We start from the raw sequence: 24,074 nt of genomic DNA on the forward strand, positions 1-24,074 counted from the left end.
GTCACAGAAGCAAAGAGACATTGAAAACATGGACGAATGACTAGAGAATTGTATCTGTGCTTCTAAAGAGGATCTGTTATAATATTACATTCTGATCCTGTCATTTCAGCGGTTCAGCATAAAACGGGTGAGAAATCCAACAGACGCACAGTTTGAAGGGGGAACCGTACTATATTGACACACTATTTTCCTGTTTAATACTGTAAATCTGCTTTGACTCAATCTGTATTGTTAAAAGCACTGTATAAATAAAGGTGACTTGACTTGACTCGACTATAGAAATCAATTGCAACACACCTCTAAAGTTATGAACACCTTTAGAGAGTTCTTAGTTTAAAGTGTTTGGCTGTATAATATCACCAACTTCATATCTTTTTTTTTTAAATAACCATCAAAAGCATTCCTTTTCGAGTAAGATTTATTTTTAAGTAGGCTTTTAAAACGAGACTCGTTGTGCCACCTGTTGGACGATGACGGTGCAACACTTTCTCAGGACGGGTCTAAACCAGGGTCCACTGTCCAGCAGAGCTTAGACTCGCCTGACCGTAGCTGTCTAGTGAAGACCTGGATGAGCTGGTTCAGGTGTGTTTGATCAGGGTTGGACCTCGAGGGCCAGAGCTGAGAAACTCAAATGACTCGATGAATGATCGAACGTATTTATTTGATGGATTTGCGAATGCTTTTTTAAACCACAATGTCAGCAAAGCTCTATTATTGCAGGATTATATCACGTCCAAGCTATTTTGGAGTTCATATTGTTTTGTCGTTTCCTGATGTTAATGGCCCTTATCTTCAGGTTTACAACAAACCCTGCAGATGAGAAACCAGACGGTGAGATTGAATTAGAGAGACGATGCTGAATGAAGTCGTGTTTGTGAATCCTGTGGGATCCTGTCTCCTTTATTCACGGGCAGTTCAGCAGGTCTCACCTGTTTGTTCATACAGCAGAGCAGATGCTCGCCCAAAGCAGGACTGCAAACACTAATGCCTCGGACCCACAATACATTTAATCTTCTCAGAAGTTCATCACAACACAAATACGGTGTTTTCCATTCATCATCACAACCTACACAAACATGAAGGCACAGCCTTGACCAGGCTGGGTTTATTCTGTCCTCACAGAGATGGAGAATAAACACTCGATGTCTTTATGAATCTGATTTATTTCATATAAAAATCTATAGATTTCTCTGTATTTTAGACGCTCTGTCAATACATAAGGAATAATATCACAAGTGCTTAAGTGCATTTTTAAAACTCTGCCTAGGGTTGAGAGAGATCACTGCCGAGGGTTTCTGTAGCTGTGGTCGTTGTGAAAGCGCAGCGGCCCGAGCTCTCAGCTGAAACAGGAGAAACAGAGTATCAGGAAGGCATGGCCACAGCACAGACAGCAGAGACTCTCAGAAGCGCTCACATGCCAGGGCTTCTCCTCCGGCGGCCGAACGCTTGCGAGCCCACGTTCGTGGGGATGAAGTTGGTGTTGCCCATCCCTCCGGAGCGGCTGAGGAAGTCTGCCAGACGGTGAGTGACACACGTGGCTGTGTTACAGGCGCGCTTCTGCTTGCTTCAACACAGAGCCAGAGCACACTCACAGCAGGCTTTACATCACTCTCATGCATTAATCATAGCGTTATTTAGTCTTATTATTTGAGCACATTCACAGACGTCTTACCTGCAGAAATCTTGATGCATTTGATGTGTATTTGTAGAGGCACTCAATGATAACATGCACATGACAATGAATGTAGCTAATAATTTGACAAAGTAACAGTTCCTGATATAAAAATAACTTTATTAACACTTTAAAGAAATCATACTGTTTTTTGGGTTTTTTTCATTAGATTATCTTTACCTTTATAACACACGTATTCACTTATTCAAGAGGCATGTGTAAAATGCACCAAAAAAAACTATTCCTGAATTTGACTATGCACGGAAGAATTTCAATTAGACTTTTAACATGCCTTTCTCTGCCAAAAGAAAGAAAGAAAGAAGGAGAAAGACCAGTGCAACCAGCCGTTTGTGTGCGGTCAGTCAAGCAGGCAGATCCACATGCACACAGTTAGGGTTAGATGGCGTTAAACGTTTCTTCGTAGCTCGTAAACTGATTGCCCTCGAGCAGGCTGCGTTTCTTGCCGGGCGTACCGGCGCCCACGTCCGTCTGCGGGAACGTTTGTAATTTGTGCAGCTCCTGGGAGAGTTTGCCCAGCACGCAGGTGCTGAGATTGGAGCAGCGCTTGGACAGGAATCTGCCCTGGCTGTCGGGAGAAACACACATGCACACGCATCACACACATGCAGGGTCCCAGCCAGACCACCGTTAGTCTTCACTGCATGCGTCAGGTTAAGAGAGAGAACATGCTGTGAGTCTAACAAACAAACTCTGGGGTTAACATGCAGCCATTCCAGCGAACATGCTGCTGTTAGGAGAGCGGACAGGGTTTTACTGCATTATACTGAAACAAAGGAAGACTCGGGCAGAGACTGTGACACGGATCCCTCACTTTACTAACTCCTCTCGCTGAAGACGCTGTGAGAGGACGTACCTGCTGTCATCGTTCGGCGGCTCCAGCTCCTCCGCTGTCATCTGCACCACGTTTTTGACTATAGCGCTCAGTAATCTTCGTGCTTCGTAGTCCATGAGCGCAAATCTGTCTGTCAGAGATTCTGACCCAGGTCTGGAGACAAACACCAAAGAGTTTGCCACCTGCTGAGACACACCTGAAGACTCCATCAGAGAAAATGAGAAAGACTTTACCTCGCTGGGGCAGCGTTTGAGCTGGACATCTGGCACACGACTGCGGCGTAAGCGACGAGGAAGGTGGAGATCTTCAGCATGAACATGGTACCCTGAGACAAACATGCAAAGGGAGGATTTTGGAAGATTTTACTCTCAAACTCTGCGAGGGAGGGCTGCACCGCACACAGACAGGCTCCTCAACAGCTAGTGGAATGATCTCAATCTCACAAAAAGTGCATTTCTAGAGGTCTTACCTCACCTTGTCTTGCTGTTTGATAAAAATATTGATCCTCTGAACTTGACGACCGCCTTGATACTACTGCGTGCGGCTTCTGTGGTCAAGCCCCTATATATTCACTAAGAGCAGTTGTGTCTTATCTGTGTAGGTGTTTAATTATCTCCCATCGGCCAATCATCAGACAGACCGGCAGCAGTCAGCCAATCGTGGCTCTGGCGAACAGATAATGTCTAAAGACTTACTGTGACGTCATTCTTCAGCCGCTAAGTGCTCCATTCAGTAAACTCAAGCCCATTTGAAGCCTTCGATATCTGCGCTTGCATTACATGCAGGTCATTCATTCAGCTTAAATTGAATAAATGCTCTGAATAAACATACAGCTAGATCAATCTGCCTTCCTGACGTCCACAGCAGTGATCTGGTGAAGCACTCGCTCGTGCAGCCACCTGCTGGCCGACACCAGATCACAGCTTCATCATGAATCATCACATGATCAATCACACAGGAGTCCAGGGAACCAGTTTTAAGTTCTGCCGCTTTTATTCAGGCTTCAATATTCGTCAAAGAAGTCACGCAGAAGTATCTTACAGAGATAAACTGTTCACTTACATGAACTGACATGAGATTTCTGACACATCAGGAGATGTTTTATGTGACAAGCACAATGAAAAATACTTAAAATACTAAAGTGTTTAGAATCTCAGTTATTAATAACCATTTATTATTAATAAATCATTTATTCGTGCAAATATTGAATGTTGTACAAACTAAATGATAATAGGCTACTTTAGAATAATAAGGTTTCATTTGATAACAACAGTTAACTTGTTAACATGAACAAACTAAAATGAACAAAGATTAATAATAATGAATAAATATATATATTATGTCATTTCTGTTGTCTGTGTTTCTTTAGGACTCTTATGTTGAAGTTTATTTCTGTTTAATTTTGGTTTTCTTTCTCGTTTAGTTCCTGTTTCTATTAGATTCTATAGTGATTAATTAGGTTCATCTGTTTGGTTCATTTACGCCATTTAGGTGTACACATAACCCTTGTTCTTAAAAGGATATTTCATCCAAAAATGAAAATGTGCCAATAGGTGACTTTTTTCTTCAGTAGAATAATAGAAGATTTTCAGCTGAAACTGTGGTCATTGATGATTCTTAAACTACAAGTCAATGGAAGCATCACTTGAGAGTCAGAAAATAACTAAATGAAGAGCATGCAGGCGATATGAAGTGTGCTGATCTGTTATCACCTGTAATAGAGCCTCAGGCAAGCGGTCTGGAGTCGAATCACTCTTTTGAACCGGTCCTTTTTAGTGAACTGAATGAACATCTGGCACTGTTTGTGGCTGGAGCTACAGATCTACATGTTACTCAATTAAAACTCATTACACTGGCTTACAGTTTTATTTTATTTATTTATTTTTTCAGAATCAATTTTAAAGTACTTTTATTGGTTTATCTCATAATGGCCTTGGGCCAAAATATCTGGCAAATATGTTGGTCAAATATAAAGCCAAGAGAGCTCTGAGACTGCAAGGTTAATAACAGCATAGGGTTCATTACAAACACGTGCTGCGTCCCAGTTCGCATACTATCCGTACTAAATAGTATTCGAAAATAGAATTAGTATGTCCCAAATCATAGTATGTTTTAAAAAGTATGCCAAAGATTCCCGGATGGTCTACTACTTCCGGCTAGAATTCGAAGTGCAGATCGATGCGCGCTCTAACGGCTAATATTGCCCACAACACACTGCGCGGTGGACGAGGAATCGATCAGAACTACAAACACGCATAAAAAGTGTTAAAAAACTACAAACATGGCGGATATGCGCGACCAAACGGACAGGTAGAGAAAGGGATTTGAGTGATAAATAATCAATGTCTAACCTGATGAAAAAATATTTATTTCATGTTATCCACGTTATATTTCATCTGCAGCAACACTATGAACTTTTATAATGACACGTTTGGTCATTAACTTTGAAGTGCATCATTATGCAAACACAAGAGCAGAGTTCTCGACATGAAAGACCCGCGATGTGCTTCTTTATTTCTCTCCTATACGGTAGGAAATCAAATTAAACGAAATGTGTATGATGTTAACTGTGATAAGATGATTGACAGCAGTTTAAACAGTTACAGGATGCACGTAACTAAGCAACAGAGCGTCCCGCAGCTATGACGAAGTAGTCTGTCCCAGAGCTTGCCTGGTGTACTTTTTCTTCACAAAAAGAGCACTTTTAGGGCATAGTATAAGTAGGCGAATTGGGACGCAGCAATGGTTTTATGGCGCCCACATCAGCTGCCTTTAAAGGGGTCGTGAATTGCCTTTTTTATTATTTAGTACTGTTCTCTGAGGTCCACTTATAATCTTATCCAGATTTTTACGTCAAAAACATCATGATTTAGAAGTAATAGGCTATTTCTGCCCTGTGTGTGTGTGTGTGTGTGTGTTTGGGAAGGTTGATGAGGTTGTTTGTACAGTGGGTGGCGCTGCAGCCCGGAAGAGCAGTCGGAGCGCGCGCTCTGTGCTTGATTACTTCCGCCTTCCTGAACCGAGGGAAACTAATCGAGCTGAATCATTGCGCGCTCAGCGGACGGTCGCCTGGTTTATAGCAAAGATGGTGAGAAATGATCATATATTACGCTTTAAGTTACTTCTGCTCTTCTGGTGGACAGTATGTGTTCGAGTGTTGTGGAATGAGGGTGTGTGCAGTGCTGTGTGGTGGTTTGTGTGGTGTTGTGAGTGTGTGTGAGGGAATGATGAGCGTGAGTAAGCGGAATGAGCGCCGGATGATGCAGAAACCCGCACAATAAACAATAAACACCGTCTCTGAGCTTTATATGCTGGCCTTAGCAGATTCACGCGAGTTTGTCTAGAAAATATAGGTAGTTTGTTTTTAGGTTCGTCTATAAAATAGATTCTGTGCGTCTCTTGAACGAGGCCGCAGCTTTCGGTTTCGTTAACGTTAGCTTCACCACATTTATCCCGAAGACTTCATTAAACTCACGCGAGCCTTCAGATGCTACAAAAGTGCTTATAATATGACTTATATCAGTGTTTGTTGTGCTGATTTTAATCTTCATGCTCATTTCATTGTGTCTGGAGCGGACTGACTGAGTCAGCGCTTCACAGTAACGCAAACTGTGCCCAAAATAGGCTTTTCTTTATTTAACCTTATTGTTTTACTCTTCTGTTTTTAGGGTGAAATATGCCCTTGTGCAAAAAAGTACACCTTAACTTACTTTAAAAAGTTGTGACTGTTGAATGTACCGACAAGCATTTATAGTAAAAACTAAAATATACGTTAATGTAATTTCTGTTGAAGCGTGTAAGTCATCTGTTTTAAATGAAATTGCAGTGTAGTACATTAAAAAAAGTAATGTTTAATAAAACACTGTAGTTAAATTTTTAGTATGTCAGTCAACACTTCAAAACAATCTTTAAAAAATAAGATTATTAAAACAATAATTTAAAATGTACTTTATAGTAAACTTTTAATTATCTGACAGAAAGTGCACTTTTTACAAGTGTAGATGAGTTAGTCGTAGTCATGAAGGTGCCTTTTATTTCAATAACACACAATCTCCAACTACAGTTTTTTTTAACACGTTTATGATCTGATGTAGACTGTGTTTCTCTCGGGATGAAGCGTTTCTCCTGTGAGTGAATGAGTGAGAGTTAGTCTGAGTGTAGATCTTCCAGATGCTGTTAACACCATCTCAATCGTTGTGTTGATTTCTGTGCAGTTTCGGAACCAGTATGACAACGATGTGACGGTGTGGAGTCCTCAGGTAATGAGCCGCTGGTTCCTCAGACGTCTGGCACCTGCTGGTGAAGTGTTGTTTATCTGTGGGTTTGTGTTCAGGGCCGCATTCATCAGATCGAGTATGCGATGGAGGCAGTGAAGCAGGGCTCGGCCACCGTCGGACTCAAATCACGCTCTCACGCCGTTCTCGTGGCCCTCAAGGTACTCCTACACCACACCTCAGTCACGTGTCCGCTTGAGGAGAGCTGTAGCAATAAAGCAGTGAGCAGTACAGCGTAGCATCGCTCTGATTAACAAACCCTGTTTGTTTGCAGAGAGCTCAGTCTGAGCTGGCCGCCCATCAGAAGAAGATCCTGCATGTCGACAGTCACGTGGGCATCTCCATCGCAGGACTGACGGCCGACGCCAGACTCCTCTGGTAAAGCGCAGGCCGTCTGTAACGATCAGCGCTGCAGAGCTCAGTCAGAGCAGCGGCGTGTTCACGTCCTGAACCAGACGAGGCTGTGAGGCCTCAAATACATGCATCCAGTGCATTGTGCTACTGATTTAGGGCCCTATGAAATCCATTTTATTTTTTTCCCAAATTCTGTTTTATTTTATTTTTCCAAATTCCTTTTTTGTTTTTTCGTATAAAATTTTCTAGACTCTGTTTTAATGGTTAAATATAGTTTTATTAATCAAAGCATGTGTAATTAATTGAAATCATGGAACTTAGTTTTATTTTTTACCAAATTCCATTTTCTATTATTTTTTCTGGATTCCATTTTAATGGTTTCATTAAATATTAATAATCAAAAGCGTCTCCAATGAACTAATTAAAAAAAAAATAATCATGTGTATTTACATTTTTCAGCTAAATAAATTCTGGCAAATAATATTTCTGCTAAATACTCCTTTAAAACTAGTGTTTTAAGAACAATTTTATTAGTAGTAGTAGTACTATCATTTCATTAAGTAATATTTCTGTCACAGTTTCTTCAAGTTAAACTGAACTTTTATTTTGACGGGTTGCTGTGAAGACCTTTAAGTTTCTGATTGTATATGATATGGTCAGTGTGTGAATTTACATTTTCACTCACTAGCCAATTTGGCTACTAAATTTTTATGTTACCGACCATTCATGACTTCTACGAGCCAAAAAAAAAAGTTCTGTCGTGCGGCTCGCGTCTGGTGGTGAGTCTTTTTCCACTCTTCGTTATTGCTCAACGCAAAGGAAACCAGCGCCCGCCGTGCCGGTAGTGTCGGGTATGTTCAAGCAAGCTAGATATGCACAGATGCTGTACTTACTATATGACTCACAAGTTCAGTATTTGCGCTAGATTTGACTTTAATGAACTTGCCCAAGAAATTAATAAGTAAATAAATAATACTATAATAAATGAATTAATATTCACATACACCAGGGATCCTCAAATCTGGCCCACTAGATGCCCTTTCCTGCAGAGTTTAGCTGTGACCCTAATCAAACACACCTGAGCATGCTAACCAGCGTCTCCAGAATCACTAGAAGATCACGGTCAGGTGAGACTGATCAGGGTTGGAGCTGAACTCCGCAGCGCATTGGCCCTCCAGGGAAAGATCTGAGGAACCCTGACATACACTATCCATATCGCGTTTTCATTTAGATATACTGACCTACTATTGATTTATCCATCCAAAATTTCCCAAGATCCACGACGTTCCGCGTGATACAGTAAATTCTGCTTTCATGACTGGGTTCCACGATTCCGTCCGTGTTTTCTGCATCGCAGAAGTCATGTGGCCCTACTGATGATTGATTATCTTGAATGTTCTTGTGCTCATGGGTATCTCTGTCTCTTTCTGAAAGTAACTTCATGCGTCAGGAGTGTCTGGACTCCAGGTTTGTGTTCGATAGACCTCTCCCTGTGTCTCGACTGGTCTCGCTCATCGGAAGCAGTATCCTTTAGCCTGTCGCTCTGCAGAGCTGCGAAAGCCACTGTTTCTGTCTCGTGCTGGGTGAAGGATGTATGTTTCTTTATCACGTGTTTCCTCAGAGACTCAGATTCCCACGCAGCGCTACGGCAGACGGCCGTATGGAGTCGGGCTGCTGATCGCAGGATATGATGTGAGTCCTGAGCTCTGATCGTGTGTGTGTGTGTGTGTGCCTTCAGTGACGTGTTCAGTCATGGATTCTTGCTGTTTTTGTGAACTGTAGGACATGGGGCCGCACATCTTCCAGACGTGCCCCTCGGCCAATTACTTCGACTGTAAAGCCATGTCGATCGGCGCTCGCTCGCAGTCGGCCCGCACGTACCTGGAGAGAAACATGGAGGCCTTCCTGGACTGTAGGCTATCAGGACACACCTCACATCATATAAAAGAGCGGAGGACACGTCAAACTCCATATAGAACTCCTCTAAACTGCGTTTTTCTCTCTTTTTATTATCCTGCAGGCAGTTTAAGACCTATTCGCTAATGCAATAATTACAAATACATGAAAATATACCATAGCTCACACTTCTATTAAGTGCAGTTAGCTGAACTTCAGAGTGCTTTCTGACCCACTGAATAGGACTTATGTAATTTAATTTTCTTTGAAATATGAAGTGTACTGCTAAACGTACTGATCAGTATCGTGATTAAATGTCATGTCTTTAAACATATTTGTAATTACACATTTGTGCTGATAAAATTGCAGTTTAGTACATTTAAAATATATTAACTTTAAGTAGAATAACACATTACAGTTAAGCTTAATAATATAGTACATATTAATAATAAAGTACATGTTCTTTAGGATGTTACTCAGCACATCAAAACAAGTACTTAAATACTTCTTAAAGCACGACAAAAGATTACGAAGTTATTATGACATGAACTTTAAAGTGTACAGTGTGTTAAGAAACACAGTGGTGACAGTAGAACCCGCTTTATATGAAGCGTCATCATCTACTGTGTACTAACCTTTAAATGAATCATTTGATATAGTGTAGATATTATTGTGTGGATATATTATAAAATACCTGCATGTAGTTACATCTATAATTACAGTGATATAAAGTGGCATTATATTATCTGCAGTTGTCTTTAAAGATTTGAAGTCAGCACAGGTTCTGTTCAGCACTAGTTCAGTACAGTGAAGTGTGTGTTTGCTGGAGAAGCCTGACTGCTCGGCTGATCACGGTTCTTGTTCTGGTTCTGCTCGGCAGCTAATCTGAATGATCTGGTGCAGCACGGCCTGCGTGCGCTGCGAGAGACTCTTCCCGCTGAACAGGACCTGACCACAAAGGTTTGACGCTTCATCCAGTCGCTGTTCTCGCGCTCGTTACACCGTGACACTACTGACTGCTGCTTTCCTCTAGAACGTGTCCGTGGGGATCGTGGGGAAGGACATGGAGCTCACCATCTACGACGACGACGAGGTGGCGACGTTCCTGGAGGGTCTGGAGGAGAGGCCGCAGAGACGGGTGAGGGTTATTCCCGCTGAGTGCAGATCTCTCAGCGGCTGTGATGTATTGATGGTGTTTGTCGTCCGCAGGTGGCCCCGCCGGCCGATGAAGCGGCTCCAGCTGTTCCCGATGAGCCCATGGAGCACTAACACACTTCTCCAGCTCTGTCTGTCGCTTCGAGGTGATCGCAGCTTCTCCGGCTCACCCAAATAAAACAAGACCTCTAACATTTAAACTCCTCACACATTACACGTCACGCAGTGAAACCTTCATTTTCTATCTGTGAGTTTGAGTAATAAAGCTGTTTTTGTTTCTTTCTGAGTGTTTTTGTGCTCTTCCTGTGGAGGTGAGATTATTGAATAATTACCTGTTCAGTGCGCTCTCGATCAGACTACATTACTAAACTCCATTCTCTGCTGCTTCGCCAGAAAACGCTTCACGTTCATCACGTAAGCCCTTCTTTGCCTATAGTGCAAATTAGAAATTAGAAATAAATTGTTCAAAAATAAGTGATTGCTGGGTTTGTCAGTCATTTCAGTAATAAGACTAAATTGCTGGACCCTTGTTGTCATTGGCAGTGTTGGCGAAAGATACTTTAAAAGTAATGCATTACACTATTGCGTTACTCCCTAAAAAGTCACTTTTTATGGAAAGTAATGTTAATTTTTCTTATCTGGGCTGGGCTTATTTACTGTTTGTTATTAATAAAGAAAAACAAAACAACAATTGGTAAATGTAAAAGCACTTATGTTTGACAGGGAAAGGCTGAAGGAAAGGATGGTTCCCGTCTGTTCAGTGAAGCTGATCTGGATTGAGTGAAGGATCGGACGCAGGAGAAGAAAGTTAACATTCTTCAGTAAAAAAAAATACAAATGTTATGTTGCTTACTACAGTAGTCAACATTTGAAGCGGATCAAAAAAGTTCAAGACGAGAACGTATTTTGGTTTTAGGACAACTTTGATGAAAGGTTTTGATCCACGTCAAATGTTAACTAGTATAGTTGAAAGACATTGGTTAATAGAGCGGGATTTATACACGAATGATACCTGTGATATTTAACATATTTAATCATTGCTGGTTTGTGTCATATTCTCTGTTGTTTCTGAATCTGTTTGTATGCAGTGAGGTGAGTAAATGCATGTTGAACTACAGTAAGATCATGTTCACACTCACTTTCGCTCAACATGCTGTCAGTCAACACATGGAGAATTAAGCAGCTGGCGTTACTTATTTGAAAAAGCAACTCAAGAGTAATGTGTTACTGTACTGGTTTCTTGAAAAGGGTAATCTTATTGCGTAACTTGAAACTCTCCTCACTCCCAGCACTGGTCTTCGGCTCTGAGCGACTCTATGACAGGCAAGACATGAAGTTACCAGAGTATAATGCCCTCCACAGATCTGAAGACCCCATCAGATCTTGCATTCATACGTCAGTAGCAAGTGTAGAGATTAGTAACAAATGAATGACGGAAAGTTGATTGTACTGATGAGGAACTGTATTGTGCTGCAGTGGATCGATGTCCACGTCAATCATGCCAGAGCTCAGTCTGATAACAACAGATCTACTCTTCAGACGGTCACCAGTCTCACTGCAGAACAGAGCCTCTGTAAACCAGGAGAAACCCTGAGGTCTTTATGGAAATGAGTGTTTTGAAAAGCTCAAGCCACTCTTAAACTCAGGTGTATGTATGTGTTCCTTCTGAAAGAGCTCAGATCAGACCCGAGATCTTCATGTGTTCATATCTCACTGATGAACTCTTCATCTCAGAAACTAATGAAGATGCAGTTCACTGCATGGAGAACCACAGAAATAAACACCAGGTGTGTGTTTGTGGTGTTTTATTAACACAAAATACAGCAGTCAATGATAAACATGCAAGCATGAAAAGAGAATATAAATAAATCATAAAAAATAAAAGCATCAATCACAATGTTTACTACACAAGCGATGAAATGAGAAGCACAGACGCAAAACTAAATGGAATTACAGAGCTTTCAGTAATAATGTGAAAACTAACTATGAAAAATAATAAAAACCTTTACTGCAGACCTGTTAAATTAGTTTGTTGTACATTGCAAGTTGTTTTCTTTAGATGATGAATTTTATGTAAATATAGAGTATATAATATTTAAGATCCAAAAAATTTGAATTTGCAGAACTTGCATTTGAATGAGAAAAATGTTCATTTTTGTACACATTTCTTGGACCTCTAATATTATATACTCTATATTTGAGGTCCAAGAAATTTGAACAAAACTTTTAATAGTTCTCATTCAAGTGCAAGTTCTGCCGTTTACAGGACGATCAGAGGTGTTCAGTAGAAACGCCCTGAACTCTGCATATTGTTGACATGAACACAGGCTGAGGTTCCTGTTCAACAGAGCGCTGTGAAGGGCATCCACTGAGCTCGCGTGTGATGTGTCTCACAAACACATCCAGAGAGAGACAGCGAGCGCTCAATATAACGTGAAGGTGTCCGTGCAGCAAACCAATCTTATTATTTAGATGGTTCATTGTTTGTTTCTCCGCCTGATGGTGCTGTGTTCTGACACTGGGCTGGGTGTGATGTCACTTCCTGTTTGAGTGTCTGTCCCTGGCTGTGACTGGCTGGTGGAGTCCTCCATCTCTGTGTTGGCATCTGTCCTCTGGTCGCTGGTGGACTCCTGGTCAGGACGGTTCGTCTCAGGATCATGGCTCTCTCTCATCTGAGCGTTTGTGCTCACGGGAGGAGAATGAACACAACAGAAATGCTCATTCGGCTCTTTCTCAGCAAGATCTGCGGAAATAAAACGCTGCGATCGTGATTACAGGCCTCTAGGATGCGTCAGTGATTGTGAGCACAGCATGCGCGTCTCACCGCAGTGGTGGGTGTTTGCTGGGATGGCGTCCACGAAGCGCCCCTCCTGCATGACGCGAGTGATCTCCTGCAGCTGATGCAGCAGCTTCTGCTCCTCATCCACGGCCACCGGTCCTGCCACACTGAACACACACGTCACACACTCATGTCACGTGAACACACACACACACAGAGCGAGAGATCACACCTGTCAGAGCCGGCGCTGGCTGCAGAAATGATCCTCTCGATCACGTCCTTCGTCTCGTTCAGTCTGTCCTGCAGCTGAGCCAGCTCAAAATCAGCTGAGAGAGAGACGGATCGTTACTCAGACACACAGAGACAGCTGCTCGTCAGTGGAAAGCTGTTTAAAGCGACACAGTGTCCAGGTTGTGTGTTTGTGTTCATACTTATTTTCCTCTTCATGTTTTCGGATCTGACTGCAGTGAATCGGCTCTCTGGAGGTTTGGTCGTTTTGCCTTTGGACGTGATCTTTAACAGAAACAAACAAACTTCTTGTTACGAGTATGATAGAACCATCACTTCTACCACAAAAGACTGCTTTATAAATAATCTTCCTGATTTATCTCAGTTCCTCAGTATATCCAACAGCTCAGAACAGCTTGATGTTGTAACTGAAACGGTGGACTCTCTCCTCTCTAGCGCTTTAGATGCGGTTGCTCCTTTACGCTTAAGGAAGATTAAGGATAAGAGTCCGACACCGTGGTATAATGAGCACACTCGCATCCTAAAGAGAGAAAAATGATATCTGTGAGGAATTCCAGTCAGGATTTAGAGCGTATCATAGTACTGAGACTGCTCTCATTAGAGTTACAAATGACCTGCTTCTATCATCTGATTGTGGTTGTATCTCTTTATTAGTTCTACTGGATCTTAGCGCTGCGTTCGACACAATCGACCACAACATTCTTTTGAATAGACTACAAAACTTTGTTGGCATTAGTGGAAGTGCCTTAGCATGGTTCAAATCGTACTTATCTGACCGCCATCAGTTCGTAGCAGTGAATGAAGAGGTATCATATCGATCACAAGTGCAGTATGGAGTACCTCAAGGCTCAGTACTAGGGCCGTTACTTTTCACGCTTTACATGTTACCCTTGGGAGATATTATCAGGAGACATGGTGTTAGCTTTCACTGTTATGCTGATGATACTCAGCTCTATATTTCTTCGCGCCCGGTGAAACACACCAAATTGAGAAACTAACGGAATGCATAGTCGATATAAAAACTGGATGACGAGTAATTTTTACTGCTAAATTCTGAAAAACAGAGGTGTTAATTATCGGACCTAAAACCCCACATGTAACCTAGAACATTATCTAACACTTGACGGCTGCTCTATCAATTCTTCTTCACCAGTCAGGAACCTAGGTGTGCTGTTCGATAGCAATCTGTCATTTGAAAGCCATGTTTCTAGCATCTGTAAAACTGCATTTTTTCATCTCAAAAGCATATCTAAATTGCGACCAATGCTCTCAACGTCAAATGCAGAAATGTTAATTCATGCGTTTATGACCTCAAGGTTAGACTATTGTAATGCTTTATTGGGTGGTTGTTCTGCACGCTTGATCAACAAACTACAGTTAGTCCAAAATGCAGCAGCTAGAGTCCTTACTAGAACCAGGAAATATGACCATATTATAAATAACAGTGACTTGCCAAACACGCGTGACCTGAGCCTCCGGCTGAAGCGTGTGAGATGCGGTCTCACCTTGAACAGAATGTAGAGGATGTACAGTAAGATGGCGAAGCCGTAGATGGGGATGATCTGGCCGGCGAGGTTGGACTTTCCTCCGGGGCCGGCTCCGGCTCCTTTGGCCCGGGCGATGGCCTCAGGGTTGTGAGCTCTGGAGGACCGCTGCTGCTCCTCAGATACAGATGCAGGGGGTCTGTGCGCAGTGGGAGGAAAATGACCCGCGGGCCCTTCGAGACACATTCACACACCACCATCAGTGTTTGGATCCTGGTCATAATCACCCTTTCATCTCATCAGATAACACTTCCACACATTTACAGAGCACCACTGTTTATTTAAGGTTTTTGTATATATTTAAAAACCATTTCAAATACATTTCATGTCAAGTTGTGTTTCAATACGTGTACATGCAGCGTTTCAGTTACTCTATTCTGCGGTTATGCTTTACAAAATGTATTTGTATTTATTTACAAAATCTAGCCTATTTATTTTCATTTTGGCCACAGGTGCGTTTGTGCTAAACTCTGGTTTAGAGGACAATGCAATGCCTTTCAAGAATCAAATGCAGAAAACACGTATATTTTCAATGAACCTCGAAAGAAAGCGATCGTGCACTAATGAAAGGAAATAAACGATGCGCGCGGATACCAGACCTTCTGCGTGCGCCGCGTCTCTCTTTCCTCGCGACAGCAGCATCTTCGGCAGCAGGAGCGCGACGCACAGCAGCACGCACGACACGATCGTGAGCTTCTGAAAGGTGGACACGGACATGTTTACTGATATCTGACGCCGGAGCGACTCCGGACTGACCGCATCTGCATCTGTGACGCGCACCTGACCCCGCAGCCTCCTCCTCCCGCGGCTGCCATGGAAACCGAATATATTACAGGATCAGAGAGAATAATTCTCTTATCGGAGCTTTTCACAGTGTTTTCAGTTCAAACGGAAAACTGTGTGTCAGCGGCGTCATTATTGATTTGTAAAGTAGCCTGCCGTGCAGCCGGCGGCTGAAACTGCGCTGGTCACGTGACCACTGAGACTTTCCTCAGCGCTGATGAAGACACACTAATCACAGACGCTTGCGATTGTGTGAGTGCTGATTTTTTTTTATTTCTATACATTTATTTAGACTACTGGTACAATTTCAATTTTTATGTCATTTTTATTTTTATGTTAAATTTTTAATCGATTTAATTACCAGGTTTAAAACGTTTACACATTTGTTGTACAACTATCTCCGTTGAGTCTTATTTCAGCGTCACAGGAAAACGATAACAATAATGTGTAACACAGTTTGTATTAGTATACAGCCCCTTTAGAGTATAATTGTTTATATGATGTATAAAGTTTGTCAAACACGCGTACTTTGTTCTTGCTGTAAATGAAATAAAGGCCCTTCATGTGGCGACGGTGTTCCTCTCGGTCTTTCAGTCTATGATGCTGATTTGTGCGCATGCGTGTCGCAGCAGCAGTTTGGACTCCAGCCTGCAGGCGGCGCTCTCTCGCTGAGATCCCGCTCCACGCGATCGACACGCATTATCTCGCGAGATCACGGGTCAGCTTCCTCTTTGCGTTCTCTGCCGCCATGGTAGGTGCTCACGAAGAGCTCTCTGAGTGTGATTAAACATGATCCTTCTCAATCCTTTGTGAAATAGCGTCAGAACAGCGTTATAGCGCGTCGATGTGGTGCGCTGTAGGTTTAAGTGCGATCATCGCTCTGTATTGTGCGGATGTGTTGCGGCACACGGAGATATTTTCGCGGTATTGTTGAACTGTAGCGGTGCTAGCTTCGGCGCGCGGCGGTGCTCCTCAGGAGTCTGGTGAAGCACCGCAGCGTGTAAACTACATTAATCGTGTAAACTACAATGACTTTGATGTGTTTTCTCCACAGCCGACCAAGAAGTCCAAGACCAGGAAGCTGCGCGGGCACGTGAGCCACGGGCACGGGCGCATCGGTCAGTACCGCGCGAGGCTGCTGTGTGTGTGAATGCTGTGTGTGTGAATGCTGTGTGTGTGAATGCTGTGTGTGTGAATGCTGTGTGTGTGAATGCTGTGTGTGTGTGTGTGTGCTCTCTGACTGTAAGCTCTCATCTAGGCAAGCACAGGAAGCATCCTGGGGGTCGAGGTAATGCTGGAGGGATGCACCATCACAGAATCAACTTCGATAAATAGTGAGTAAAGTGTGTGTGTGTGTCCTTCAGCTTCAAAAGCTGCTCGTGTCAGATCTGAGATGTGCAGTGTGTGTTTCAGTGCTCGACTGTGTCTGAAATCCGTGTTTCTTTAGGAAACCTGGAAATATCAGGAAACGCGTCTTCAAGGCTCAACCCATTTAATCACAAAGATTTCTCAGACATGAAAACATCAAAATGTGTCATTAGTAACCCCTTGAAATAATCAATCAATCATTTTTTGAAATTATGGGAAAGTTTGTTTTATGGTTGGTCACAATAGTGTGGGATAATGTGAATACTGAAATTAATATTTCTGCAGTCATCAATTCTTGTATGTCTCAGCCCAGTTATTAACCCATTTAAAACTTTCATCACACTCCGTGGTTACTATATACATATAAAAATAACCTTATACAACTCTGAATAGATATACTAAGATAAAAATGCAAAGTTCTCCAGCTGGTCACTATTGCTGTCATCAAGACGTTTACTCATTCTGTGACCACACTCAACAAAACTAGCATTAATATATGAATTCACAATTAATGCTAAAGATGTTTTTATCATACTTTATTAGTCTTTTGTTTTGGTGCTTTGATGCACATTTAATTGAGACCCTTGTTGTTTTTCCATATTTGCAGAAAATGCACTAAAACATCAGTGAGGTTTATAGAGCTTTATAAATGTAATCTTTCTTTATGGTCACTGTTGTGGGGTTAAATGGGTTAATTCGGCCTTTAAAAGACATTAAGGTCTCAATACGTGTAAAGTCCAATCTTTTCTATGCCGTCAGCAGATGTTTCAACCAAACTCGCTCATTTTGACCGGTTCCACAGAAAACAAGACGTATCTTATGCTGCTTTGCTTCTGAAGTAAATGTATCTTGGTTCAAAACTCTTCAGATGTTTTGCCGTGTGATCAGAGTACAGTAAGAGATGTTTAAACTGTGTGTGTTAATGCAGCTCACTTGACCTTTTTATTGATACCATAGACATGTTGCTTCTAGGGCTGAGCAAAATTAAAATCTAGAAAATAAATATATAAATTAAAATGTTATATACACATCTAACATTTTAATGGATTTATTTATTCATTTTCTTTAGAACGTTCAACTGATTCTCAGTATTTACAATTTTTAACTTAAAAACTTGAGTCATGTAATATTTAAGTTGACATTTATTAACCCTCTAGCTGCAAAAAAAATCAATTCCAAGTGCAGCACATATGAAGCTGTAAATGTTAAACAAATCACTTGTTCTCTGCAGGAAACATGCATGAACTACAGCAACTTGTACAAACTTGTCTTATATATGTGACCCTGCACCACAAAACCAGTCTTGAGTGTCAATTTTTCGAAATTGAGATTTATACATCATCTGAAAGCTGAATAAATAATCTTTCCGTAGTTGTATCTCAGACCAATATTGTCCGATCCTAACAAACCATACATCAATGTGAAAATCTGGAATCTGAGGGTGCAAAAAAATCTAAATATTGAGAAAATCACCTTTAAAGTTGTCCAAATGAAGCTCTTAGCAATGCATATTACTGATCAAAAATGAAGTTTTGATATATTTATGGTAGGAAATTTACAGAATATCTTCATGGAACACGATCTTTACTTAATATAAAAGAAAAATGTATAATTTTGACCCATACAATGTATTTTTGGCTATTGCTACAAATATACCCCAGCGACTTAAGACTGGTTTTGTGCTCCAGGGTCACAAATGTTCAGAAATGAGGAAAATGCTTTAAATAATTCTGAAGTCGAGGTAATTGTGAGGTTTCTGGAGTGCTGATTGTTGTGTTTCCCGCAGTCATCCCGGTTATTTTGGTAAGGTGGGCATGAGACATTACCACTTGAAGAGGAACACTCTCTTCTGCCCCACCATTAACCTGGACAAGCTGTGGACGCTGGTCAGCGAGCAGACGAGGGTCAACTACGGCAAGAAGCCCGACGGCCCGGCGCCCATCATCGACGTCGTGCGCGCTGTGAGTGATCTAGAACCAGAACCAGGACTGGAAAGCGCACCTTGTGTTAATCACTTGTGTCTGTCTGAGTGGGTTGGTCTGCACTCACAAGGGTCAGAGGTCCTCACAGATGTAGTAGAATGTGAGAGAAATGGCTCGAGGACAATTGAAGTGTTTGCCTTCTTGTGAGGCGGATAAATCAAGTGTTTAGTGTCTGAGGTTTCCTCTCTATTAGTCTTTCAAGGAGTAGTTCACCTTCAAAATGAAATGTTGAACACAAAAGATGATCTTTTGACGACAACTAAGAAAGAAACTCGTTCAGTAAATGATGACCATTTTTAAGGTGAACTATTCCTTTAAATTTGAAAAGGTCCTCATACAGAGTTTCATATCCCAATCCAAAAAAGCATGCTTTTCCAGATGTTTATTTTCTTAAGCATATGCTGTGTGTTTGAGTGATCTGTGTGAAGTGTCTCTGGTTCCAGATGATTATGCTGATATTGTGCTGTTTTTCAGGGCTACTTCAAAGTGCTGGGAAAAGGCAAACTGCCCAAGCAGCCGGTCATCGTGAAGGCCAAGTTCTTCAGCAGACGGGCCGAGGAGAAGATCAAGGGTGTGGGAGGAGCGTGTGTGCTGACCGCTTAAACTCCTTTTGCTAAATAAAATATGTGGAAAACGAATGCTCCTTGTTTGTGTTTCTCGAGTCACAGCGAGTGATTTTGTGCTGATGGAAACCTGGCAGGTGACCAGCTGTGTTCTGGCTTCGAGGTCCTCTTCAGGTGTTTACAGCCTTGAATCTTATCAGCGGCTGTACTTGGATGTCCACCGCGATCGTTTTATGTATCGTTAAACTGAACACCAGCTTCTGGATGGTCTCGTGTTCTTGGCGGATGAAATCAGGGGAAAAGCGTCATCATTGCTGCGGGTGAACCCCTGGTTACTGTAGCTGCTGGTGTTGTTTTACGATGGAAAGCATGTTAGCAGGAAATCTAATTGAATCCTGGGTTTAGTTCAGGAACTTTAATCCTGTTACTTCACATTATTTTGACAGGAAAAATGCGCAAAGCAATACAAACATCTGAATTTGTAGATAGACTACATGATACAAGTATATACACTAAAAGCTTAGGACAACTTTGGTCAACATTAGAAGTGGACCAAAGACAAAAACACATTTTGGTTTTAGGATAACTTTAACTTTTTTTGATCCACTTGTGTATATGTTATATATTATATATAACATACACGTGTGTGTGTTGTGGTTGGTTATTTTTTCTTGATGTTTGCTGTCACACCATAGGATGAACTTATGGTACAGTTCAGTAAAAATGTTTAAAAAAAACAATGAAAGAATTGACGAAGTCAGGGACCCTTTATATTTTCTCAAAGATCAGACTTCACACTATATAAATATATGCATTTCTTTTTCAAAAAAGGTATTTTACAAAAAAAAAACATGGGTAGCTGACAAATAGGCAGTAAATATATATATATATATATATATACAGGTGCATCTCAATAAATTAGAGTGTCGTGGTAAAGTTCAGTTATTTCAGTAATTCAACTCAAGTTGTGAAACTCGTGTATTAAACTACTTCAGTCTGTGTGCATTGAATTTATTTAAGTCTTTGGTTCTTTTAATTGTGATGATTTTGGCTGACATTTAACAAAAACCCACCAATTCACTCTCAACAAATTACAATACTTCATAAGACCAATAAAAAAAAAACATTTTTAGTGAATTGTTGGCCATCAGGAAAGTATGTTCATTTACTGTATATGTACTCAATACTTAGTTGGGGCTCCTTTTGCCTGAATTACTGCAGCAATGCGGCGTGGCATGGAGTCGATCAGTCTGTGGCACTGCTCAGGTGTTATGAGAGCCCAGGTTGCTCTGATAGTGGCCTTCAGCTCATCTGCATTGTTGGGTCTGGTGTCTCTCATCTTCCTCTTGACAATACCCCATAGATTCTCTCTGGTTCAGGTCAGGCGAGTTTGCTGGCCAATCAAGCACAGTAACACTATGGTCATTGAACCAGCTTTTGGTACCTTTGGCAGTGTGGGCAGGTGCCAAGTCCTGCTGGAAAATGAAATCAGCATCTCCATAAAGCTTGTCAACAGAAGGAAGCATGAAGTGCTCTAAAATCTCCTGGTAGATGGCTGCGTTGACTGTGGACTTCAGAAAACACAGTGGACCAACACCAGCAGATGACATGGCAGCCCAAATCATCCCTGACTGTGGAAACTTCACACTGGACTTCAAGCAACATGGATTCTGTGCCTCCACTCTTCCTTCAGACTCTGGGACCTTGATTTCCAAATGAAATGTAAAATTTACTTTCATCTGAAAAGAGGACTTTGGACCACTGAGCAACAGTCCAGTTCTTTTCTCCACAGTCCAGGTAAGATGCTTCTGACGTTGTCTCTGGTTCAGAAGTGGCTTGGTAGCCCTTTTCCTGAAGACGCCTGAGCGTGGTGACTCTTGATGCACTGACTCCAGCTTCAGTTCTCTCCTTGTGAAGCTCTCCCAAGTGTTTGAATCAGCTTTGCTTGACTGTATTCTCAAGCTTGCGGTCATCCCTGTTGCTTGTGCACCTTTTCCTACCCAAATTCTTCCTTCCAGTCAACTTTGCATTTAATATGCTTTGATACAGCACTCTGTAAACAGCCACACCTTTCAGTAATGACCTTCTGTGACTTACCCTCTTTGTGGAGGGTGTCAATGTTCGTCTTCTGGATCATTGCCAAGTCAGCAGTCTTCCCCATTATTGTGGTTTCAAAGAACAAGAGATGCCCAGAATTTATACTGTAGGGATGGTCATTTATTCAAACTCAAATGTAAATATTCTAATATTTTGAAATACTGATTTTTGACTTTCATGAGCTGTAAGCTTTAATCATCAAAATTAAAACAAAAACACTTTTGAAATGTTTTACTTTACATGTAATGAATCTAAAATATATGAAAGTTTCACTTTTTGAAATAACTTTCAAGAACAAATGAACTTTTTCACGACATTCTAATTTGAGATGCACCTGTATATATGTATGTGTGTGTGTGTTTATATATATATATATATATATATACAGTATATATGTAAGTCAAGTCACCTTTATTTATACAGCGCTTTTAACAATACAGATGTGTCAGAGCAGCTTTACAGTATTCAATAGGAAAACAGTGTCAATAATGCAGAAGGACGATAGTAAACACTCAATTTTCAGTTGAAGGCAGTTCATTGAATTCTGTGATTTCATCATCCAGCTCAGTTCAGTTAATGTGTGTGTGTGTGTGTGTGTGTATATATATATAACATTACTGGAATCAAATTTCAGCAACAACACATACTGAAGGTTTAATCCAGATGAAAAGGAACACAGGATAAAGGTTTTTTTTTTTTTTTTCAACCGGAAATTTTCAAGATTTGATCTAATAAGTAAAATGTGACCAAATCATCTATATGAGTAATTTGGCTCAGAAGATATAAGCTCTCTTTCACGTTGGGGTTTGGATCTGTTCTGTGTAGATTAATTATGCTCAATGTGACGTCCTTCCTGATGTAAATTAGATTTCATGCTTGGAAAGTTTTCAGTGGTCCACATTAGCAAGTACGCAGTAGCGGAAATCACTTTGTTCTGTAAAGAGCTGCACATCATGGGTCAAGTGTTGTGAAATGATGCAGAAAAACCTGAGATCTGAGAACCATGGAAGCGTTGAAGAGCGTGGACCAGACCAGCACATTAACAAACTTCACAAACGAGATGTAATTACATTTTAAATGTGTGAATTGGATTTCTAATTTCTTTCCACAAACAACTAAATGTCTGTAAATGTCTAATTTATTTTGTGGTTAATTTAACACTGATACATTATTTCCCCATTTGCTCAGATTTCATGCTTGATTTTCTACAGCTGTAAGAAACATTTGTGAACCCTTTGGAATCACCTTGATTTCTGCATTGATTACTCATCAAAATGTAGTCTGATCTTCCTCAAAGTCACAATTATAGACAAACACAGTCTAACTGAACTAATAACACAAAAACAGATTTGCGATTTTTAAGAAAAGGTTGGTCAGTGCTGCAAACAATGCAACCGTCCCAGCGACTTTCACAGCACCTTAGAGCAGAGGATTCGAACCCGTCCTGAAGCCCCAGCACTGCACATTTAATACTTCTCCCTCATCTGACTCAGCTCAGCTCATCATTAGAGACTGCAAGACCTGGATTGGGGCTCCAGGATGGGTTTGGAAAAGATCAGAAGATGCATTACAGTGTTTCCCAGTGCTGGTCCTGGAGAATGCACAACTGCACATTTCTGATGTCTCTCTTATCTCATGCGATCTGAGGTCTTGGAGCAGGGCTGGGGACAATAAACAACATTTTTGAAGGGGACACAAATTATACATCTAAAAGTGTACTTGTAAGGATAAGTATACAGTAGTCAACATTTGAAGTGGATCAAAAGCTATCATCAAAGTTGTCCTAAGACAAGAAGTTGTCCTCTTAGTGACAAGCCTGAGAATTTGCTCATTGGCAAAACGTTGGCCCCTTAGCACTGGCTCTGCGCCGGCAGCCCTCACTTAGCCTCCAGGAAGCCCAAGCGCTGTTTTATTGAAAATAATAAAGTTTGAAGTCACCGTTACGGAGGTAAGTGCTTGCTTTAGTTGGATTCCTGACCCTTGAAGTTTTACTCTGGCTGCTGTAACTGTGTGTTTCTGAAGCACGTGTGTTATAACAAAATTTGCAAGAAGGAAAGCTGTTTTGATGATTCAGTCATCACGTAGTGGTCTGATTCCTTGATCTCAGAGTTTGGTCTCTGAAGACATCATTTAGAATTAATTATTTCATCAAATATGTGACCCTGGACAACAAAGGCAACTCTGCTGAGATAAAACCTCCACAAGATACTAAATTAACTAGAAGGATGCAGGTAGTAGTCAGTGAAGTGTCCTCTTGTCATGCAGACACCTGATACTAGTCTGAAAAAACATAGGCTGTATTTTCAATGATCTTGAAAAAAAAAAAAAAAACTCTTTGGTGTATTATGCCTGTATCTCTGCACTAGCTTGTTTTCAAAATTGACACTTTGAGTTGTAATTCTACTTCTGTTTCTTGTTAGGATGACTCATTTGCAGCATGACCACAAAGTCCTAAAAGTATAACTTAACCAGAGTTTGTGTATCACCAAAGTCCTTAAATTATGG

General features: G+C 41.2%; 4 protein-coding genes across 7 annotated transcripts; 2 read left to right on the plus strand and 2 right to left on the minus strand.

Moving 5' to 3' along the window:
* Window positions 1-1,191: 1,191 nt before the first annotated feature.
* LOC131534601 (calcitonin gene-related peptide-like) lies at window positions 1,192-4,417 on the minus strand. 4 transcript variants are annotated; one of them, XM_058767581.1, is made up of 5 exons: window positions 2,995-3,170; window positions 2,759-2,850; window positions 2,547-2,678; window positions 1,415-1,564; window positions 1,192-1,340 (listed from the first exon to the last, which is right to left on the minus strand). In XM_058767581.1, the coding sequence occupies exons 2-5, from the start codon at window positions 2,842-2,844 to the stop codon at window positions 1,337-1,339; spliced, it is 372 nt and encodes a 123-aa protein (XP_058623564.1). In that variant the 5' UTR covers window positions 2,845-2,850; window positions 2,995-3,170; the 3' UTR covers window positions 1,192-1,336. The 4 variants fall into 4 exon arrangements, with proteins under 4 accessions (XP_058623564.1, XP_058623563.1, XP_058623562.1 ...); XM_058767580.1 differs by lacking the exons at window positions 1,192-1,340; window positions 1,415-1,564; window positions 2,995-3,170 and adding exons at window positions 1,577-2,258; window positions 4,238-4,417; XM_058767579.1 differs by lacking the exons at window positions 1,192-1,340; window positions 1,415-1,564 and adding an exon at window positions 1,577-2,258 and having other exon boundaries at window positions 3,000-3,170.
* A 580-nt stretch (window positions 4,418-4,997) lies between these two features.
* psma1 (proteasome 20S subunit alpha 1) lies at window positions 4,998-10,485 on the plus strand. Its single transcript, XM_058767406.1, has 11 exons — window positions 4,998-5,054; window positions 5,452-5,613; window positions 6,740-6,784; window positions 6,859-6,960; window positions 7,074-7,177; window positions 8,588-8,676; window positions 8,775-8,845; window positions 8,936-9,065; window positions 9,930-10,009; window positions 10,083-10,187; window positions 10,259-10,485. The coding sequence occupies exons 1-11, from the start codon at window positions 5,013-5,015 to the stop codon at window positions 10,316-10,318; spliced, it is 990 nt and encodes a 329-aa protein (XP_058623389.1). The 5' UTR covers window positions 4,998-5,012; the 3' UTR covers window positions 10,319-10,485.
* Window positions 10,486-11,994: 1,509 nt separating this feature from the next.
* Window positions 11,995-15,828, minus strand: ric3b (RIC3 acetylcholine receptor chaperone b). Its single transcript, XM_058767407.1, has 6 exons — window positions 15,376-15,828; window positions 14,738-14,949; window positions 13,415-13,496; window positions 13,216-13,309; window positions 13,029-13,150; window positions 11,995-12,947 (listed from the first exon to the last, which is right to left on the minus strand). Exons 1-6 carry the CDS (start codon window positions 15,491-15,493, stop codon window positions 12,682-12,684), a joined length of 894 nt encoding a protein of 297 aa, XP_058623390.1. The 5' UTR covers window positions 15,494-15,828; the 3' UTR covers window positions 11,995-12,681.
* Window positions 15,829-16,160: 332 nt separating this feature from the next.
* Window positions 16,161-19,547, plus strand: rpl27a (ribosomal protein L27a). The gene is made up of 5 exons (XM_058767408.1): window positions 16,161-16,310; window positions 16,614-16,677; window positions 16,818-16,893; window positions 18,714-18,888; window positions 19,384-19,547. The coding sequence occupies exons 1-5, from the start codon at window positions 16,176-16,178 to the stop codon at window positions 19,510-19,512; spliced, it is 579 nt and encodes a 192-aa protein (XP_058623391.1). The 5' UTR covers window positions 16,161-16,175; the 3' UTR covers window positions 19,513-19,547.
* The last annotated feature ends 4,527 nt before the right edge of the window (window positions 19,548-24,074 follow it).

This window comes from Onychostoma macrolepis, chromosome 25 (genome assembly GCF_012432095.1).
Source record: "Onychostoma macrolepis isolate SWU-2019 chromosome 25, ASM1243209v1, whole genome shotgun sequence".
NCBI lineage: Eukaryota > Metazoa > Chordata > Actinopteri > Cypriniformes > Cyprinidae > Onychostoma > Onychostoma macrolepis.

What these genes read in the sequence shown, in the direction of transcription:
- LOC131534601 (XM_058767580.1), bottom strand. Translation starts at nt 2,844, where the DNA reads ATGTTCATGCTGAAGATCTCCACCTTCCTCGTCGCTTACGCCGCAGTC. An exon ending in TCAAACGCTGCCCCAGCGAG is followed by an intron (nt 2,679 to 2,758) that starts GTAAAGTCTTTC and finishes GTTTGTCTCCAG; the next exon opens with ACCTGGGTCAGAATCTCTGA. An exon ending in CCGCCGAACGATGACAGCAG is followed by an intron (nt 2,259 to 2,546) that starts GTACGTCCTCTC and finishes TTCTCCCGACAG; the next exon opens with CCAGGGCAGATTCCTGTCCA.
- psma1 (XM_058767406.1), top strand. Translation starts at nt 5,013, where the DNA reads ATGAAAGACCCGCGATGTGCTTCTTTATTTCTCTCCTATACG. An exon ending in CCTGGTTTATAGCAAAGATG is followed by an intron (nt 5,614 to 6,739) that starts GTGAGAAATGAT and finishes ATTTCTGTGCAG; the next exon opens with TTTCGGAACCAGTATGACAA. An exon ending in GGTCTCGCTCATCGGAAGCA is followed by an intron (nt 8,677 to 8,774) that starts GTATCCTTTAGC and finishes GTGTTTCCTCAG; the next exon opens with AGACTCAGATTCCCACGCAG.
- ric3b (XM_058767407.1), bottom strand. Translation starts at nt 15,493, where the DNA reads ATGTCCGTGTCCACCTTTCAGAAGCTCACGATCGTGTCGTGCGTGCTG. An exon ending in AGACGCGGCGCACGCAGAAG is followed by an intron (nt 14,950 to 15,375) that starts GTCTGGTATCCG and finishes TGTGTCTCGAAG; the next exon opens with GGCCCGCGGGTCATTTTCCT. An exon ending in TCCTCTACATTCTGTTCAAG is followed by an intron (nt 13,497 to 14,737) that starts GTGAGACCGCAT and finishes TTTCTGTTAAAG; the next exon opens with ATCACGTCCAAAGGCAAAAC.
- rpl27a (XM_058767408.1), top strand. Translation starts at nt 16,176, where the DNA reads ATGCGTGTCGCAGCAGCAGTTTGGACTCCAGCCTGCAGGCGGCGCTCT. An exon ending in TTGCGTTCTCTGCCGCCATG is followed by an intron (nt 16,311 to 16,613) that starts GTAGGTGCTCAC and finishes TTTTCTCCACAG; the next exon opens with CCGACCAAGAAGTCCAAGAC. An exon ending in CCACGGGCACGGGCGCATCG is followed by an intron (nt 16,678 to 16,817) that starts GTCAGTACCGCG and finishes GCTCTCATCTAG; the next exon opens with GCAAGCACAGGAAGCATCCT.